The sequence below is a fragment of the Mastigoproctus giganteus genome, chromosome 6 (genome assembly GCF_048544385.1).
Source record: "Mastigoproctus giganteus isolate SK-2022 chromosome 6, ASM4854438v1, whole genome shotgun sequence".
Taxonomy (NCBI): domain Eukaryota; kingdom Metazoa; phylum Arthropoda; class Arachnida; order Uropygi; family Thelyphonidae; genus Mastigoproctus; species Mastigoproctus giganteus.
In genome coordinates, this window is record NC_143580.1 from 80,042,231 (window position 1) to 80,063,645 (window position 21,415).

The 21,415-nt window shown below is 37.5% G+C and overlaps 1 protein-coding gene across 1 annotated transcript in view; it reads left to right on the forward strand.

Annotated features, from left to right (window-relative positions):
• Positions 1 to 537: 537 nt before the first annotated feature.
• Positions 538 to 21,415, forward strand: part of LOC150084430 (uncharacterized) — a 256,526-nt gene continuing 235,648 nt past the window's right edge. Inside the window, exons 1-3 of the mRNA XM_090376228.1 lie at positions 538 to 630; positions 11,416 to 11,496; positions 14,933 to 15,094. Coding sequence (XP_090232354.1) covers positions 538 to 630; positions 11,416 to 11,496; positions 14,933 to 15,094 — 336 coding nt within the window. The remainder of the gene's footprint in view (positions 631 to 11,415; positions 11,497 to 14,932; positions 15,095 to 21,415) is intronic.

The window sequence follows — 21,415 nt, forward strand, 5'->3', positions numbered from 1 at the left end:
CACCCAGATTTCTTTCTTTATAAACGTATCCTACGTAAAATTCATTTTACGATTACCTATGTATTACTATCATGGGGAAGTGACCAATGCAGAGGTTTGGAGATCCAGATGCAACCCTAATATCATAGAGTAATTGTTAGTATTGATCTCTGCATTGGTCATTCTCACAAAGACGGTAATATATATAATTGAAGAGATCACTTCATGCTGCTGTAATGTCTAGGTGGGAATTGCAAATTCGGTATTAGCATTGAGTGCATCAAGAATTCGGTTGTATTCTATTGCCGTTATGAGGTTGTGACAAATGACTAATTCTTAATTACAATAGTGAATTTTGCCTCTTACTCGGGCATGAATTGGCGTGTTTGTATTGATAATTGCTTTTTTTCAGTTATTTTAAACAAATATGAAATTTTTGCTATGGACCTAGTCTGATTAACTGACGCGCATGTTGAGGCTTTAAAGGATTTGACTGGCTTTGCAGTAGATGTACATGTAGCATGCCATTCCGTGATTGAATACTGGTAAATATCGGCAATGAGTATGCAGACAAATAACGAAGAAACAGAATGTGCTGATCGTGAATTGGCTCTTGTCAACCGCCCTTTATGTACTTCAGTACAAAGAAAAGTAAGCAAGTATGTGAAGTGGTAAGGCGCTTATGAGAATGAAATGAGTATCCGTATGATAGTGGGTCAGACTATGCTTCTGTAAAAACTGTTAAATCTGAAACGAGGAACTTCGTTTCAGATTTAACTCTTTTCAAGGAGAAAATTAACAATTACCGCAGAAACTGCAATTTAGAAAAATAACTCGTTTAACGTCCTTCAAAGTGACTATTTTTAAACATGGGAATAATTAGTATCCGTATTCTTTCATACATCCTGACCAGAAAATCGTGTTTTTTTTTTGTTGTTTTTTGTTTTCATATATTCGATTCCCCCATGGGTATTTTAATGCCGATCCTTAGAGGCCTTTGCTAATATTTCAGGAGCTTACCCTGTGGAAAATGTGCTGGTTGTTGCCCTGGAAAGGTCCCCCTCTAATGACTTATCACAGAATTATATATAATTGGGTGTTCCAATTTTTGATGAAGAATGGTTCGCGTTTGTCTCCCGATGTGCATAGGATATTTTAATGCCCCTACAATAATTCGATTCAATGTGCTGCGGTCTTATAATGTGAGCAAAGTTTTCCACACCGTGGCATGGGGATTCGCTGTCAATGTAACATTGTGGAAGTCATGCAGCGTTGTCTCTTTAAGTATGGGCTGGCAGCAGGCTAATCGTAAAACGAATATATCATCTAAATAGACGGATGAAAAGATCTCTCTTTCTTCCTGTGAACATTTCTTATCAGTCCCCGTGGATTTTTAATAAAAATTGAAATGCAACACGTATTTCACTGGTCTTCTGTGATTTAATAAAATAAACAGTTACAATACGTAACTCACATCATAGTATGCTGTCAACACTCTGGTAATGCTTCTTATTTCTTCCTGTATTTTAATAACAATCGAAATATGTGTATTTCACGTTTTTGCTGTGATCAATCTAATAAGAAAATAATAATTCTTGATTTATATATTTAGTAAACTGATAACAATGAGCTCATCAAGAATTACCTACTTCATATGCATGAACTGAGAACATTTACTTCTGGGCATCCTCCATAGTCCATTCATTCTTTCATTCTTCCAGTCAGCGCGCTGCAACAAACATAATATCCATTGCTTCAGCTACAGTATATGGATATCTCTTTGTCCGATTTTAATGAAATTTAGAATAGCTCGACAAATCTTTTTAAAGAGCCAAATATAAAATCTCATGAAAATTCAACTATTAGAGGTCAAGTTATCACACGGACAGAGAGGTGGACGAACATGGAGAAGACTATTGGTACAATACACATATATGCGAACGTGCCTTTAAAAGACATGAAAAAAATTTCTTCTTTGTAATCTGAGTAAATGAGTGCGGTAGAAAAGAGTTCTTGAATTATCAAAGGTTCCTTTTAATTGAATAATCCTTTTCGAATACAGCAGCCACTTCAAACCCTTAAAAGAAGGGTAGAGTATTTTAGCAGCCAAGTCTCATTAAGATGCATGGTTAACGCTAGGAACACTGTTTACAAATAAAAGTATTTGTTTTGCTTTAAAGTTAATCTTCACCAAATCAACCGAGGAAGGTTTTATTTATAAAAAAAATCGAAATAAACATTGTTTTTGAAAAAATACTACGGTAATGCTAATAAAATTTAAATTATTCCACTAAATTCTCTGAAAGGTAATCCCAAATGGTTACGTCGTTAATCCTATGGAAAAACATATTGCGTGAAATAGAAATCCCTACACGAAATAATAAAAGACAAAACTGTTAGGAAAGCATCTCCTTCAGCTATATCAATGAAATACATTTTATCTCACAGAATTCCAAGAAAGCTTCTTTTCCTCTTTTTTTTAACCCTGCATAAATAAACAATTCTGCTAGGATTAGCAAAACAATCGCACTCGGGTACCCATAAACCATCACTTTCACAGACTAGTAAAATGTATTGCTCAGATAATAGAAGTTTTAAATAATATTCTTTGGGGAGGAAAAAAAAAAAAAAAACGTGATTCGAAAGACATTGAGCAGGAACGTCTTTAGAATCACACACACAGAAAATGTCTAAGAAAGTTTTACGATACAGTTAGGTGGGAAAAGATTTCGTGTTTAGGAGCTGCACGCATAGAGCAATTCTTAATTATGTGGATTCTTTTGGTGAAAGATCTTACACAACGCACATCCATGTCAAAAATGTCGAATCAATAGGGGTCGTCTCACGCTAATCGCACTCTCAGCTTGCGTGAGTCCCGAACAGGTTAGCAGTGCGAAGCTTCTCTTCTGGAGTCGGGAGGAGTGGGCTGTTTGAAGGGGAGGTGTACAAAGTAAACGGCCAAAATATACATACCTTGCTTACGAATTTGCAGCATTAAAAGATCGAAATTTTGAATTCTACTTTTTTTTATGTATAGTTTGTATTTTATTATTGATTGTTTGCGTGTTGTGAAGTAAAATGCAACATTTTAAAAATATACTGCGTATTCTTCGGTATTATATATGAATAAGGTTGCTATTTGATACAGTGAAGATTTATTATTTTTATAATAAAATTGGGAATTTTCTTTTTTCTCTTCTGATTTATTCCCTTCACCAAAATTTCTTGTCATTAATGATAGCAACTACAGCATTAGTCTTATATTATTTGTACAGTAGATTTATCTTTAATATCTTGAGCAAATCTTTAAATCTGCGTTGTTTTAAGCGGTCTTGTTGAACGGAAAATTTTGTACAGCAGTAACAATAAAAGCGAGTTGCAGAATAAACAAAGTTCGCTTCATTATTTATTTATTTTTCCCTTTTTCCAATTCTAATATATTAGAGAAAACACCTTTTGTATCATTTATATTTTTACTGAAAAAAACGGACCTTTTTCTTGGTTTGATTGTGCTTAAAACCGTCACAAAGTTTGTCACCCATAAAGTCGAAATGTACGCAGATGGATGGAGCAACATTTTGCAGTCACATATAATGAAGATATTTTCGACTTCAACCCAATGTGGACACTGCAGCTACGCACAAATGCATCTGCGCCTCGCAAAAGAGACGTCTACACAGGCAAGCTGCAATCTTCCTGTTGTTTGACGAAGCTCTGCCGCTGCATCCCGCACTCACTCGTTACCACGGTTACACTTCGTTGTGCAATTCTGTGGCATTCGCGGTGCTCTTTCTGTGACCTCACCAGATTGAGAAGAATATGCCAGCCATGACACGTGTCCCTCCACTTGCAGTATATATCGGGATCAGCAACACCGAAGGAGCGCCAACTACTTGAATCTCCTTCTCTGGTGTAATTTATGTTCGCGCAATAGGTACGGTTCCAGTGCTTTCCAAACTTTTTTGACGTCTATACACGATGTATGTATATTTTGTGGGGAGCGGTACCTAGAACGTTAGTTCAACTCCGTCTCGTTTCACAGTGAAGGTACAGATCTCTGTAAAAAGGCCAGGCATGTGAGTAGTATGTTTGCGTATATTGGGCATGTGTTGTTCTGGCCACCTGGCTATCCATAAGTGGCAATCACCAGGCGAAAACTCTGAGTACGCGTCCCTAATTACTGGAAGATGAGCCAATTCTGATATTACACAACTCCCAATAGAGATTAAATCCTATAATCCCGAGAGAGAGAGAGCAATACTTGATAAAAAAAAAAAAAAAAAAAAAAAAAACACTTCACCTATTCATTCCTCCAATACAATAGTTTGTCTAGTTGTTCCATGAATTTATTTAAACTATCATGTTCCGCAACAACAGATGGAAGTAAGTCAAATATTATTAGAAAAAAAACAGTACACGTTTGTTGTTAGTAGATGGTTTTATTTCTTTCTGTAGAAAGAAAGAAATTATAGAAAGTGGTATGTACTATTGTCCAAGTACAGTGAAATTGTGCCATGAGAAATTATTTACGTTTGGAGATGAAGACATTTCATGATTTGATACGGAACATTCTCACGAAAGAAATTGGAAGGCCTTCAGTAGACAACTCGTCGAAAGTAGTACAAAGAGGATATTTCTCAGCGGCCATCGAAGATAGAAAATGCTAGCGCTTTGGAAACTGACAGAAAATGATATATTTTGAATTTTACAGATGTGTATATAACTGCAGAAGGGAAATACACTCGCCATTGCCTCAAAACCGTGATAGCTTTGATTGCATTAGAAGAAACGAATTTACTAACGATGCCAGAGCAATTCTTGTTGCTTAATGTTCTTTTAATTCCTCGATATTCGCAGATACGCCCATCTTTACTAGCCCAAGGGTTCGCAGAATTCAGTCACTGACCTTAAACATAAGCAAGAATTTTATCTTTTTTAGCCATCATATTAGTGATGGATGTGCAGAGTTGTTTACTGACAGCGCTTTCATTGACTGATAACATGCATGAGGAGCAAAGGTCAAGATGTTTGCCTCTTTATACAATGACATTTTAAAGATATTCATTAAAGAAAATAGCAGGAGAAAAAAAGGGACAAACGCAGCTTCATTTATTTGATAAAACTAAAATTACGATTGTCCTCTAGTTATCTGTCGATCATCAAGTTTTGTCGATTATTGCCTATCCATTAAACTTCGATTTCGCCATCATTTCCTCTTCATTCGTGTGCCTTATCGACTTTCTCCTACGTCTTCGTTAGTTTCTGCCTCTGTCTGTATTGCGCAAATGTTTTTTCGCTCTTTCTTCTCTTCCGTTTTCTAACCTTGTTCATACCCATCAAATTGACTCGACTGAGTCTAATCTCGTTCTGTTTCCTCTGCAAGATAACCTCCAGTCAAGCAGACAAGACCACAGTCCCGTTGGAAATCATTGCCACTCCCAAGGGGCTCTCAAACTTTAAAAAGAAACGTCGTTAGTTGTTGTAGCCTTCGGTTACGATATTGACGGTAGATTTACGACACTAACGCGCTTCACACCGCGCTGCTAAAATAGCAACACGCGCACCCACCTGCATTCTCAACTTGAAGACACTGTACCTTCGATTAGTTTCAACTGTTTATATTCCATTTATGCATCTATTCATTAATCGATGAATTTCAAATGGTTTTTGTTTTCGTTTCCAAGCTGCTATGCACACATTGCATTTTCTTGTAAGCAACATTGTATACAAAGGATTTCAAGAAATTTATTGGAACAGAAGCTTGTCAGATATATATTCATCGTTCGTAACAGCCTTATGATTATTGAGATGGCGGTTCCTCAACTGAACAAACAAAACAACTAAAAGGTGGGATTTTTTTTTTTCATGTGAATTAATCACGGAAATGGTTTCATTGCAGATTAAGCAAAAGAGGATTCGTACTTCACCTGCAGGCAAGAGAGAGGGAGATACAAATATTTGCCTGCCTATCTGCCTCTAAACCGATTTTTAGAATTAGTTTTATCTTTCGATACCAAAACAGGGTCAATTGGTGAAAACAAAAAGGCACGCTTTTTAATAGTCAGTCATAAACAACATGAATAAACTGGCTACTAATGCATTTCAGTCACGCACTGATATATCGTATTAAGCAGGTTGGCTTTGAGTTCCTGCACGTGAAATATGTTTCCTAGTGACCCCACCCCCATATTAGTAGTTGTGCTCAAGATATAACTTCAACACTTTTTTTTTTTTTTTGGGTTAGAATAGGAGAATTTCTGATTATCATATTCACTTCACAGAATGTTGTGAAAATGTATTAATTCTTGTTTGATCCGATCATTTCAGGGTGCTAGCTGATTGGTGAAATAGTGAATAGTTTCCATGTTTGGTACTTATTATTTTTATTTTTATGAAACACCCAAACACGAAAGGTATCAAAACCTATATTACTTAGGGCCGTGCATGGCTTGAAGGAGATGGGGACAGAGGTAGGGGATGCCAGAAACTTTGCTTTGGTGACTAAACATGGGTTTCACCACTTCAAACCTCCAATAAGCAAAGTGGTGGTATTGCATTAGTTGATGAGAGTCATCTACCATCTAGTGTTAGTATTAGTGCATATTAGTATTGTATTATTAGTGCTATTTTATATTAGTATTAGTAGTACCGTGCACGGGTTGAGTTATATATATAAATAAGTAAACTGCAGCCATTACAACCCACTACAGGATGGAAGCCTCCTCAAATAAATAATTTTTTTTCCCTTTGTTTCTCTGGACTTCAGCGTCCACTTCTTGCTGACAAAAACGTTTGGTGAGGAACTGAAAAAGATCTTTATAAATCAAAATTATTTCACGATAAATACTGTCCCCGAAATAACTAATTGCATAAAAATGCAATCGTTGACCCAAAATACATAAATGGGTCTGATAGCTTAACAGTTTAAGTTAAGTGGTAAATGAAATAAAGATAAATTTTGTTAACAAAATATTACTGATATGTTTATTTACTCTCCCATGAATGGGTTTTTTTCTTTCTTTCTTTTTAGATTTCACCGTCAGCGTTATAATCGGTGTGAAGTGCTGTTTAAAGTGGTCTTAATGCCCACAAAAAACATTTCCATTTCAGCCTCTGAATGAAAGATATCTCTTATGTAGATGCGTCCTTCAGGCTTGCAGCGGGTCTTCGGGAAAGGGAGTGGGAAGAAAGCATGACAAGCATTACTTGCTCATTAGGCTCATTTCTCTGAAATTCTGTTTACTGGTTTCCGGGAAGGACACAATGTTTGCTAGACTACCAACGAGATAGATCCCTTATCGATTTGCCATCGGTTAGCTGTAGACCGAACCTGAGCCCACTAACTAGGTCACTTGAACGGGCAGCTTTACGCTGCAAGCATCGAGACTTTGATCGTAATTGCGGCAACCTAATACAAGGAAGAAAAATTAGGAGGATTAATGGAAGGCTGACGAAACATAAAGGATTAGAACTGTTTTCAGTTACGTTACCAACTGTATGGTTCTTCCACGTTACTTATTAAGCAAACAGTTGAATTCTGAAGCTATGTTGAATGTTTCAGATGACTTTTTCTTTTCCATTGGAATATTTCTTGATTTCTTTTTTTTTTTTTTTTTTGGACTTTCCTCTCTTCTTGCGTTTCTACACCACCCCACCTTTCTCTCTCATGTTTCAGCCTTCTCATCTCGAAATTTGTCTCCCTCTAACTTTTATTCCTATTCTTTTTTAATATTACCTTACTACTCTTTTAATCTACAACCACTCCACGTTATTTTCTCTATTATTGCTTCCATATATGTAATTTTTATCTTTCTCTTCACAAGTTCTTATGCCCTCGTTACCACAGTGGCTGCAGCCAATATTTTTCTACATCTTAAAAGTTCAGTTTGATTCCCGTCGGGACGAGGAGAATGCCTTTGTTCTCATCTCTGCCGAATTACTTGGTCCGGAAAAGAAAAAAAAACCTTCGTGTTTTCTTCTTTTGAAATTTCGGTGTTTGACTGAAAAATGGACAAACCGATAACTGGCGTTTCATGATTGTAAATGCATCGGTGTGTATTCTGAACAATTCAGCCTGGGCCCCTTCCACTCCACAGTTTATCGCCCATTTTTGTTATTTCCTTTTCTATCTGCTATCTGATATTTCCTAACTCTATATAGCATTAGCATTAGTAGAGGCATTTGATGCAAGAAAGCAAGCTTATGCAGCATCAGCCAAAAAAAAAAAAATAATAAAATAAATAAATAAATAAAATATAACCACTTCACCCCTCTGTTCGTTCGAAATACCTGTCCAGCTGAGCCTTAAACTTATTCAGGCTATCAACCTCCACGACAAGGGATGGAAGTCTGTTCCACCAACCAACCACCCGCTGGCTAAAGGCAAATTTCCTCACGTCTATCCTACATCTGTCTTTCCTCAATTTGAATTTATGCCCTCTCAGGTGATTATTCTGAGCAAGATGAAGAATCCCATCAGCATTGAGCATGCTCAAACCATTCAAGGCTTTATACACCTCTAACAGATCACCTCGCTGGTGCCTAGTCTCCAGACACTGTAATTTGCAAAACTTAAGCCTTTCTTCGTAAGAGCACACCTTTGTTCCATTCACCAATCTTGTTGCCCTTCTCTGTACTCGTTCCAGCATCTCTACATCCTTCGTGAAATGAGGCCTCCAGACCTGTATACAGTACTCTAGGTGTGGCCTGACCATTGCCTTATACAAGGGAATAATCACCTCCTTATCCCTGCTAGAAAAATTCCTATATATCATCGACAATACACCATGAGCTACTCTTGCAGCCCGTCTGCACTGCTCAGAAAACTTCATATCTGCCTGCACAACCGCCCCCAGGTCCCTTTCATTCTCTACCACTGTCAGTGTAGTACCACAGAGTTGATACGTTGCTCTGGGGTTGCTGTTTCCCATATGTAGTACTTTACATTTGTCAATGTTAAACTTCATTTGCCACCTCTCAGCCCATCTGCTCAGCCTTTCCAGATCCTGTTGCAGTAGCATAGTGTCAGTAGTGTCTTGACAACCCTGCCAACCTTCGTGTCATCTGCAAACTTGGACATTAAGCTTGATATACCATCATCAATATCATTTATAAATACAGAAAAGAATAATGGACCCAATACTGAACCCTGAGGAACTCCACTAACATTAGTCCACGATGAGCAGTGTCCATTGATTATCACTCTCTGTCTTCTCCCCCTCAACCACCCCTTTATCCATAGCAGCAATTTGCCTCCAATGCCACACTGCTCCAATTTGTGTAGCAGTCTTCCATGTGCAACAGTATCAAAAGCCTTTCTAAGATCCAAGTATATAATATCAAAGTTATTCCCTGCATCCAGTTCTTTTGTGACTGCATCATAGTATCCAATCAAATTGTTCAGGCAAGACTTCCCCTTAACAAAACCATGCTGTGTCTGAGCTATAACTGAAGTCTTGTCTAGATGATCCTGCAGTGCTTCTTTAACCAGTGCCTCCATTAATTTTCCGGGAACAGAAGTTAAACTAACAGGTCTATAATTACTTGTGTCGCCCTTTGATCCTCCTTTGTGAATTGGGGTCACATTTGCACATCTCCAGTCCATGGGTACTTCCCCTGAGTCCAAGGAAGCTCTCATAATTATAGCTAAGGGTTTGCTTACTTCCTTTGCTGCCTCCTTTAATATAACTGGATAGGTCCCATTCACCCCAGGTGCCTTTCTTGTATTTATCTTCAACAATATCTCCTCCACTTTACTCTCAGTTATTACAAGATTCTCTAGCTTACTGCCAGAGTTGAATACAACTCTGGCATTCCCCTCGCTGAATAACTCCTCATGTGTGAATGTCGATGCAAAATATTCATTTAGTTTGTTAGCTACTTGAGCAGGATCATCAACAGTTGACCCATCGATATCAAGTGGACCAATCTGATTCATCCCCTTCCTTCTAGAGTTTACATAAGTAAAGAACTCTTTGCTGTTTTTCTTTGCATCCCTTGCCAAAGATTTCTCGTAGTCTGTTTTCGCCTGCCTAACCTCCTTTGTAACTTGGTTACAGATCAACTTGTATCTATCATAGGCTTCTGTGTCACGTGTTAATTTGTATGTATCCCATGCATTTTTCTTCTCTGCCATATGTCTTCTTAGCAAAAATAATAGGACACCTTTGTTGAAAAAAAAAAGTTCATCGGGCACTTTTTTTTCCAACAAAAAGGAGGTAATGATGCAGTGCATATGCAAAGCATTTTCACTATCTGCAGTATGATTAGAATTGCATGACAAGTAGTTCACGCTTACTTGCAGCAGCGAAATTACCATACCGCAAGGACCACCACAGCCGGCAGACCAGAGAGTCACCGGACACGACGTTAGTTCGTATTGTTATTAAAGGAATCGTTCAGGATTCTCGGGGAAGGGTCTACTGAGTCATGAGCCGTGGGAAAAGAGCTAGACTTTTTGTATAATAATTTTATGCCGCATTAGAAAAATGTCAGTGCGTGCTTAGTGCAGCAATTAAACATCTTCGAGTCGCTTGTTATTGATGTTATGCAAAAAATAGAAGATTGCATGTGATCTTGTAGTAAAGAAACGACCAGGTAGATCCAGAATCCTTATTAACAGGAGCCGATATACCATGCAAAAAAAGTGGTAATAACGCCATCACATTTACCTACTCCTCCAAAACATGTGGATAAAATACCACGAGGATAATAGTATTCCATGAATTTCTAAGTAGTGATGCAGCGCAAAAACTCCTGATTGCCAAATCCGATGCACAATGCCGGCTCAGGTCGGGGAGCACCAGAACTGGACAATGGATTACTATAAAAGCGGTATTGTGGGGTGATGAGTCACGATGAACGTTTTTCCAATCAGATGGATGGGTTGGGAACTGGTGAATGTCAGGCGAGTGATTCCTACCAAAACGTGTTGTCCCAAGCTGTCAAGCTTACAGGTGGCAGCTGCACAGTGTAAGGGTGTTTTCATGTGATATGGTCTCGGCTCACTGGTAGGAGTATTATGGATGCAGAGCCCAAGCTTCTTGTATTAGATAACATTGTGGCGGATTCAGGGTAGGGACACCGGGGCACATTCCCCCCCTCATTTTTCGGAAAATATACACCAATCGTTTAAATTCCCTTTAGCTACAAAAAAGTTGTTTTTTTTTTTCATTGTTATCATAGGATTTTATCTATTTTTGCATTGTGGCTCAGCTATTTTCAACTGACTACAGTCATTTGATGTGATCGACATTCTGGTGCACAAAAAAGCCCCCCTGTCATTTTTTTCTGGATCCACCACTGGCTTAAATTACTGTTTTGTGGAACTCGAATCTCGTCTCCAGCGGGAGGAGGAACTGTTTTTTTTTTTTTTTTTTAATCAGTGTCAGGAGAGCGTTGCATTACTTTATCTTTCTGAAATTCCGATTTTTCCAGCAAAGTGACCGAAGAATACACCAGTATGCTGATTCCTCGTGGCTTGGTCCTATTTGGGGCTTAACACCCAAACACACGTTGGTAAGCCGGTTTCTGCACCTTGCAACACGATTACACGTCATGTCTCAAAGCATGACTTGTGCACAATAACACCGGAATAATTGCCATCACACCTCCAGATCTCAACCCAGTGACTGTGGAATAAATTAGAACGCGGGATTAATGCGCTACCAAAAGGTGCGCTGCTGCTTTGACGGGAGATTGGATCGCAATACCACAAACTTTTCAGCGGATATTGGTAGGAAACCTTCCGTAACTTATTCACGCAGTCAAAGGCCAACGATGGTCCAATTCTTAATTTTCTTAATAAATGCACGGTGTATTCTAGGACACATTACTAACAAAAGTAATTTGATCCCATTATTTTTGTTAATAATGGGAAGATTGTAGAGTTCCTCATATCTCTTCCCTTTTCTTTATCATTTATCCTTTATTCTTGTTGTAAAACTTAAAGTTTAAACCTAAAGCACTCTATAAAAATGTGTTCTTCTAATTAAGTTAGTCATTATGTTATCGAATTTTTTTTTTCTTAAGTTTTTCTTTTCTACTTTTGTGTATAAATGAGCTATAACTTATTTAATTGTTACAATTACATAATTTTATTTTTGTACAAAACTATATTTTTACCGAAATTGTATTATTAATATATAATCTATTATAGCATATACGTTGCTATCAGGCTGTATCCTGTTATTTGCTTGTTAAATAAATTTCCACCATTATTTTTTTTCTCTTTTTCCACATGTCATCTTTTATTTTTACATTCCCTGTCATTTTAATTCCTTGATTTTATTGCACTTTCTGAAAAGGCAAAATTGCATTTAAGTGTCATTCGAGTTATGTGCTGCTTTCATTTTCATGATTTGAATTAGAACGCTCAGAACCGTTCATTGTATTAAAACCAACTGCGAAAAAAATTTGAAGTTTTCAGGCCGATACCGAATTAATCATCACACATCAACTCCCCGTCAAACGCCATTTTTCTGGCTGACGTACCAATCTCTTCCGCCTTCGCTGACTACCCTTCTTTCATCTTTCTCGAGAGCTTCTTGTGATCTAGCTGTGATGTCACAAACTGGCAATAAAGTTCTCCCTTCAAATGGAATCATGCTCGGCCTGAGATGATATTCTGTCACGACGGGTTTCCGGGTAATGTTTGTTATCTGTGACGGTCGCCTTCCGTGTTCGGAAAGGAAAATTTGTCGTTCACATTGCACCGCAAGCGAAGCGTACGGAGTTTGAGCCTCCAGGAGGTTTAAATCTTTCTCTCTCTCTCTGCTACACTCAACTTGGGAGTCTAACCAGTCTATTCTGTGGACGGTTTGCCTGTTTTGGCGAATGAAAAACCGGAGTTTACGAGAAGAAAAGCAATGCAATCCTCATCCGAGGCCGTCTACTCAGCCACGATGTGCAGTAGCCTACACCGTGTCCCCCTTCAAAGAAAATTATTATTTTTTTCTTTTTGTTTTAATCGATTCTTTTGAAGGAGTATTCAGAAGGACTCATCCTCCCTGGATGAGCCCCTGACAATGTGTGTTGAAGAGGAGGGGGACCATAAAAATTCCTCCCGTACTGACGACTTTCAAACCTAATCAGACCTTTTACACTGTGGAAGGACAGCGAACCGGTGTGCAAACTGCAAGAGTATTATGAAGCATCAGTACATCGTTTACCTAAATTGCATGTATTATGTGGTGTTTCTTGCTGTGGACGGTTTGCCTGTTTTGGCGAATGAAAAACTGGAGTTTACGAGAAGAAAACTCCGGTTTTCCAATTTACACAATTTTTCCTACAAGTCCAGTTCTGCAGAAAAAATTACTTGCTGCAACACTTGCTTTCCCCGGACATTGCAGTAGCAACAAAACAATGCTGTGTGATTGTACCGAATTAATTTTATATAATTTTTCGGTTGGAAAAATATATAGTCCCGATTTAACTTGGATATTTGTTACATAAATTGTGAATCCGATAAAACTTGTGATAATTGATAAAGTGTATATCTCTACTCCCAAGAACTCGTTCCATCTCATCTAACAGGTACTCAGTTGGATTGAGATCTGGTGACTGGAGAGACTACCACACTAGGGTGAATTCACTTCGTGCTCCTGTAACCAGTTCTGTACAATTCTAGCCTTATGGCATGTAGCTTTATCCTGTTGGAAGAACCCATTCGCAGATGGATACAGTGCAGCCATGAAGGGATGTGGTATATCAGCGTAAAACATCTGGAACTGGAATTCGTTAGACCAGACATTTTTCCAGTACACCACTATCCATTGTTGGTGTTCTTGAGACCACTGTAAGTGTACGTATCCTTTTTTGCTGACAGTAGTGGAACTCGGTTCGATCATCGGTTGCGATGCCCATCTGTAATAGGGTGTGGTGAGTTGTGCATTCTGAAATACCTCTTTCATACTGAATTGTTATTTGACTTGAGTGCAGCCTTTCTCTTACCCTGTGCGGCTTGTCAACCTCCGTTGGCCTTTCGCATCGAGCTGTTTCTCATGTTGCTATTGGCTGAATGTTATTTAGTTATTAAATCAATCTCGATGCACGCAAGATACAGTCGTGCGCGAAAACTCCTAGCACGGTTGGTTTTCGAGAAAGTTATACCGGTGTTCTCGGTGCCGACTATCATGCCATGTTCAAAGTCACTTAAATCTTTCATCTTGCCGATTTTGGCACTGCATTGCCTACATACACCATCCGTATGTATCTGCCCACTTGCTTTATGTCACATGGTACGAACATGCGATGTTACTGAAGGAACGTTGCATTAAAAGGGTAGGTGTATCTAAATTAACCACTCATTGTGTTGTTTTTGTTTGGTTTTTTTTTTTAGAAGCATTAGCAACTAAGGCCATATTGCTCCGGGAAATGCGGTGGTCATTCCCTGGCCTTTCCTCATCCTCCGTATTTGGTGGTGACGGGCTCGAACCCCGGTCTAATCAAGAAGCGTGTGCTACGTACTACTGCTCCTTCCCACCTGGCTACGTAGGCGCCAGCCAATGTGTTGTTCTTAATAATGCAGATATTCTTAATCCAATGAATTGAATTTTCTTTATCTTTCGCCTGCAGCAGAAAGCTAACTAAAAATTTTACACCTATGCCTAAAATTCTTGGAATATCAGAAATGTCACATTTAAAAATAAATTATAGAGATTCAGTTATTCTAAGTCTTTAACTCCATTCGGCACCTGTAGCTGAGACAATCTTTGCCATACCCGTTATGCCTCTGACCTGCACAAACAGAGAATTACTACCTCAACATCCTTTCTGCTTTAGATTACCATAGAAAAATTGAATATAACAAACTTTATCTTCAGTGGAGTTTCTTAATAATAGCATGTTAGGAAAATTAAATTGGGAATAAAAACGCCCTGTTCTAGCCTGCTGATAATCTTCCTCCGAAACTAAACCCAGAATTATAGATTTCCATTTCCATCCCTTCTTTTAGGTGAATGGAAGCACACATGTTGGTTCAATTTACACATCCCCAGGTGGTGTTGCCAGGAATTTGGCTGATTGTCTGACTCGTCTTGGCCACTGGCCTTTGCTCATAACTGCTGTGGGAGAAGACAAGGCTGCTGACCTGTTATTAAGTTTCAACCAGGAAATGGTAAGTATTTATTTGATTTATATATTATGTAATACATTACAGTGTGGGAGATTTCTTTTTTTTTTTTAGTAAAAATTCAGATCTTGGGTACCTCTCCATACTTTGACTAAAAGTCAGGAGGAAAGTAGTGATTGGGAACTCAGGAGGATAAACACTCTACCTAAGCACACCCTCCTCGACGACACAAAACAATCAGAAACAAAATGCCTTCACAATAATCGTCCAATCACAAAACTTGACCGTGAAATAACTCCATTCTACGGCAACTGCACAAATGGTACCCAAATAATAGATTTTAGCCAATTTCTTTTTATTTCTATATTTATTTCCACCTGTACCTTACTATTGGTGTCATGGCAGCTGTTATTATTTTAATGCAACAGCTACCCTCAAGCACTAAGGTCCATAGCTACCTGACTGCTTTAAAATATCAGAATTTCCAGGAGCTGATGAATTTCCCATATATGTGAGCTCTCAATTTCTAATGAACAATTTAAGATTGCACAAAACTTATAAAACTAAGTCATTTACAGTAAACTTTTAGAATAACGGCACCTTTGGGGATTCAAGATGCTGTTATTTCATCTTTTCCATTATCCAGAAAGTTTTTTATTTTTAATATATTTAATGCAGAAATAACGAGGCAATATACGAAATAAAGAGATTAAGATTGCAATTTTATTAATTGCACATAAAAAACAAACATGTTGACGATCCAATGTTATATTCTGCTATTAATACACTCCTACCTACGCCATTTTCTATTTTCTTTATTATATAGTATAGAGTGAGTGATAGGGAATTCAAATTTTTAATTGTGGTAAATAGGTAGCTATAACAAAACTAGATACATATCACTGCATTTAGGAATCTATTAGTGTAGTACTGATAATTAATTTATTAATCTTATTAGTTTTCATTGTTAATCAATATTATTCAATCCGATATCATGCCCCAGACTAGAGCAGCAAAAGCAATGGGCACAAAGTAGCAGGAGTTCTGTGACTCAGGGAGAACCGAAGGGGGCAATTCTCCAACACATCACAGCCTAAAAAAAGTTTAACTTCTGAAATGTTTGTGGAACTATCTGGAACACTACATGACCTAGCCAAGGAGGATGTCTTTGTGTGTACTAGGTGCAGAGAGTATCAAGATATTAGGCGCCAACTCAGCATTCTGATGAGTGCTTATGAGAGTTTGAAGAGTTGTGTAGATGCCCTCGAAGGTATTAAAGTGGAGGACCCATCAAGCTCTCAGCTGCCGAACTCAACACCAGAGTTCACTCTTGTGCATCAGACAACACAGCAGCAATCTTCAAGGCAGAATTCGCTGGTCCCAGAGGAGCTAGTTATTGTTGGTGACGTCAGGGAGATGGGAAATATATTGTGCAAAAACGATAGGTGGAACAGGTTCAGGGGCAAAAGTAAATGACATTGTACAGCAGATATAATCTTTTAAGAGACACAAAGGGTAAGATTGTTGTACATGTTGACATTAAGAGTAGGAGATTTACCTTGCACTACCTTGAATAAGTAACACTTCACTAATAGAGAAGACGACTGTTACTTATTCTCAGTGGGCACCACCACCCAGACTTCACCGTTTCAAGGCTTATTGGCCTACCCTCGCTGGGTGGGCATGTACCCTGGTGTTTGCAATAAATTGTGAAAATAACTTCACAACTGGGTTGGCATGATTGCAACACCAGGGTACCTGCCCACCTACCAAGGATAGGCCAATAAGCCTTGAAACGGCAGTCTGGGTGGTGGTGCCCACTAAGAATAAGTAACAGTAGTCTTCTCTATTAGTGAAGCCTTACTTATTCGAGGTAGGTAACTTGTTGGGAAGGTTGTCACAATATGAGATACAATTAAATCGATGTCTTTAAACTACTTACGTAGTTTTTCATTATGAGTTCATTATGGTGTATTTACACTGATATTTTATAGTGTATTGTAAACTCGTAATATATTATGCCTTGAGAACTTATATTTTATTTAAGTAGCATTACAGTTGAACTAACATCCAGCCACCCTACGTGCGCACACACACAGCTCCTTTCAGTATACATTGTACTTGCCATATTTAGTGCATTCCCTTTATCTGAGTGGCACCATGTTTCCAATACCCAACAATTCCACATTTGATGGCTTAAACTCCAGGGGCTCACATCTGGTGAGTATGGGCTTGGCACACCCAGGATCCTCAGCTGGATACCATCATTCTTCTCTTTCTTGGTGATTCCCTTCTATCTCTCTCTCTCTCTCTCTCTCTCTCCTGCAGGGTAATTCAGAATTTTTTTTTTTTTTTTTTTTTTTTGGCTGGTGCAGTATAAGCCTCAGGCTTCCTTGCACCATATGGCTAATAATAATAATAATAACTGGCACTTCAAATTTGTCAAATTTTATTTATTATGCTCCTTGCATTGTACAAGCTAGTATATTTGTGCCTATTTTTAGAGTCACCATATCACAGCCCATATACAGTATTATCTCTTTCATCTCTGCAAGCAGAGATGAAAAAGATAATACTGTATATGGGCTATGATATGGGTAACTGTGTATCCCCCCCCCTTTTCTTTTCCGTTTTATAAAAATAAAACTGATGGTGGAGATTGTTTGCCAATTTGCAAATACTGCTCAATTACTGTGTCAAATAAATTATTCATTCATAATTATTCTTTGAATACTCCTTGAATTTGAATAAAATTGATGCTCTTTACAGTATTTGATTTTCAATCATGGGAATCCTTCTGTTTCCACTGAAGGAAAGAGTAAGGCCAAGTACTCAGTATTAAGGATTAGGCTTATGTTCGACTTAGAGACAAATACTGTTATGCTTAAATTGCTAAAATCTTTTTAAATTGTGTAGCGTCACCTAAAAAGCTGATTTCAATATACACTTATTGCAGTAACGCATATGAATTTTATTTCATTCATAACAAAAATACATTATTCACTTTACTGCAATTAACTGCATACTTTTTGCTCACCACTCTATTACTGCTGTACTTTATTATTACTTCTAGATAAAATCTAGGAGTCTAAGGGAGATTTGAGGCACCACACTGAAATATCGTCTTTAGACTACTTTGTAATCCTACAGTATTGCACTATATAGCCCACTTATTTAGGGTTAAAGATATACATAATGGTTATTATGTGTGTAAACAAATGGTTTACTTTCATGCACTGCTTGACTGTTCACTTAGACAAAAATGCAATATTCGCAGTTTGACATTGTTCACTAACAGAGACTACCTGCCAGCTGATGAGAAACTAGTAAGCTTTGAAACATTTAAACTTCTGAGACACCAGCAGCTGTCCTGGCAGTGTCTTATAATTTTAAATATATAACAGATTAACCTTTTTACATGATACTATACAACTTAAAAAGACATTAGCAACTTAGACAAAACCACAGATAACAGGCCAGTTGAGCACTCAGCTTGATCATTAGTGAGAGCAGAATGATCCTTGTGATCAAAAATTGAATACAGTAAAATATATAAATTTTATTTGAGCATTTCATATTATTTGATTCAAACATTTAATATTATTTAGTGTAAATTAAAAAAACATTCTATTAAGAAATATTTTATTTAACCCAGTGCTGTCTGTGCTGGGTCTTTGAGATTCCAACATGATTTCAGTGGCATCATGGCATTCAGTGGCATCTACTCAGTCCACACGTCTGAAACTCCAAATACCTGTTAACAAAAGGATTTTATTTTTCTATTTTTCATTTTATTTTAATTTTTCAAGAAATCTGATAATTATTGAAATATGAAGGATTGAGTTAAGCTTATTCTCAATAATTAGATGCATCTCTTGCATAAAATTGAGTTACTGAGAGCACGTACGAGGATCAAGAAACAATGGCATGACCATTTACAGGTTAATAAATTACAATGCTGATTAAACAGAAAATACTTAGTAATTTGACTGGCTTACACTTAAACTCATTAATTTAGCTCATTTGTGCCACTTAAGTAATTCAGTAATTCAGCTACAATAAACTGTGTAAAATTCAGCACTTTACAATCCAGAATTCTTTCAAATCTGGAGAATTTTACAAAAAAAATCAGTTTTAAAATCCAGAAATATTAAGAAAGCAATTTGGCATTTGTTAAGAATCCTAAAGAAAAATGAGTGACATTTCTCTTTATAAAATGTTTCTGAATTATCCTTAACTGTTTTTCCCATCGGCAAGATTTAAACTACACAGATAATGTAATGGGCTTAATTTTCACAATAGACGTTGCCTTTGCAATGAATTGCCTTGATATTGCACTGCTCTGAAACAGCCTTGCCAAAAGGCTAATCAGCCATTTGTTTAGTATTAGTAGTGGCAAATGAAGCAAAAAAAGCAAGCTTATAAATCGTCAACCGAAAAAAAAAAAAAAAAAAAAACCTCCCCTTCCCCTGTCTAACCCCTCCAATAACTTGTCTAGTTCTTCTTTGAATTCATTCAAACTACTCACTTCCACAACAGTCAACTGAAGTTTGTTCCAATAATCAACCACATTGAGGAAGGATAAACTTCAGCACATCTGTCCTGCAACCCATCCTTACTCAATTTGAATTTATGCCATCTCGTGTGTGTAGTCTGAGCAAGAGGAAGATTGCCATCAGCATTAAACTTGCTCAATCCATCTAAAGCTTTAAACAAACCTAATCAGATTACCTCATAGGTGCCTGGTCTCCAGACACTGCAATTTGTAGAACTGAAACATTTTTTATTGTAAGAGCACCCCCCTTTGTTCCCCTCACCAATTTTGTTGCCCTTCTCTGCACCCATTCCAGCAGATTGACATCTTAACTAAAATGAGACCTCCAGACCTGCATGTCATACTCAAGATGTGGCCTAACCATTGCCTTATACAATAGGATAATCACCTCTGTAACCCTGCTAGCAAAATTTCTGCATGTCATTGAGAAAACCCCATGAGCTTTCCTGGCACAATTACTCCTTGGTCTTTTTCATTACCCTGAGTGAAGTACCACACAGTTGGTACGTTAATCTGGGATTACTGCTACCCATATGCAGTACCATGCATTTGCCAATGTTAAACTTCAACTGCCATTTCTCAGCCCAAAAAATTAGACTACTAAGGCAGCCTTTTAAGGACTAAGTGGTCCTGCATCAGATAGCAGGTGGCCTCTAGTGGCACCATGCAAACAAAACAGTTGGAAAGAAGTGTGATGTGGAATGCCATGTGATACATGAAATCAGTTTTAAAAGTTATAATACAGATAAAGCTGCTTGTTTTGTCTGAGTGTTGTTACTAAAGACTTTTACTTTAAAAAATTTTTCACTTTAAAAAAAGGCTTTTTTTAAATAGTTAACCTTTTGGCAAGACCATTTGTTTGAAAGTAATGCAATACCAGGGCAACTTGAAGGGAAAGTTTGTTCTGCTGTGAGAATTAAGACCCTTGCATTATCAATGAAGTTCATATCCTGCTGGCAGCAAAAACAAATGATAGGACAAGGTAGTCCTGCAAGTAACTTGTTTCTTTAACATCATGTGACTTTAGCTGTACTATAACAATGAATTTCTCTCTTTTAGTGATGTCTGTTATTCAGTGAAATTCATAATGTAATGCAAACTGCTCTTGAAATTACTGCTATTTGGCTGGTCATACCATGCTTGCATGAGCTGGTGACCAGTTCTACATCATTTTACGACAGCAAAAAGAGAGTGAACGCCCAGTGTGGGTACAGTGAAAAAAATCCATGCTTCATTAAATTTGTGGTTAATCTTTTCCATAAACAGTGACCATTACTGACATACAGGAACAATGGATTTAATTTTTCACATAGCCAAAGTTATTTTGTGCCATTATAACTAGTCATATGGTTCATGAGGTGCATGGCTAATGTAGAGAGAAAAACAACAGGTGGTTCTAGAACACCCACTTGGTTTCCCACTCCATACTACCACTAAGAAGAGAAGACGTGCCACTTGTAGTTTTCCCCCCTGCTATACTTAGGCTGGCAGCAAATGGATACTTAGCCATCTCTGTTATTACAGGCAAAAAATTGATTACATATCTAACAGCATGTTATTAAAAGAAGAATGTTGTGTAAGCTGATAAAGACTGCTTTGTTATAATAATTATTCCTTAAGAATAGTTAATTTTGTTTCTTATTCTCCATTGTGAAAGTTTTTTTTTTTTTTTTCCCCTCTGAAGTACAAATTCACAGATATTTTGGCAGAATTTGCTCTTACTAAGTTTATTGTCATTTATTAAAAAAATTGACTGTTATTTAAATTTTCACTACTAGTACTATCTAAAGCCAACACAAACATTTACACAT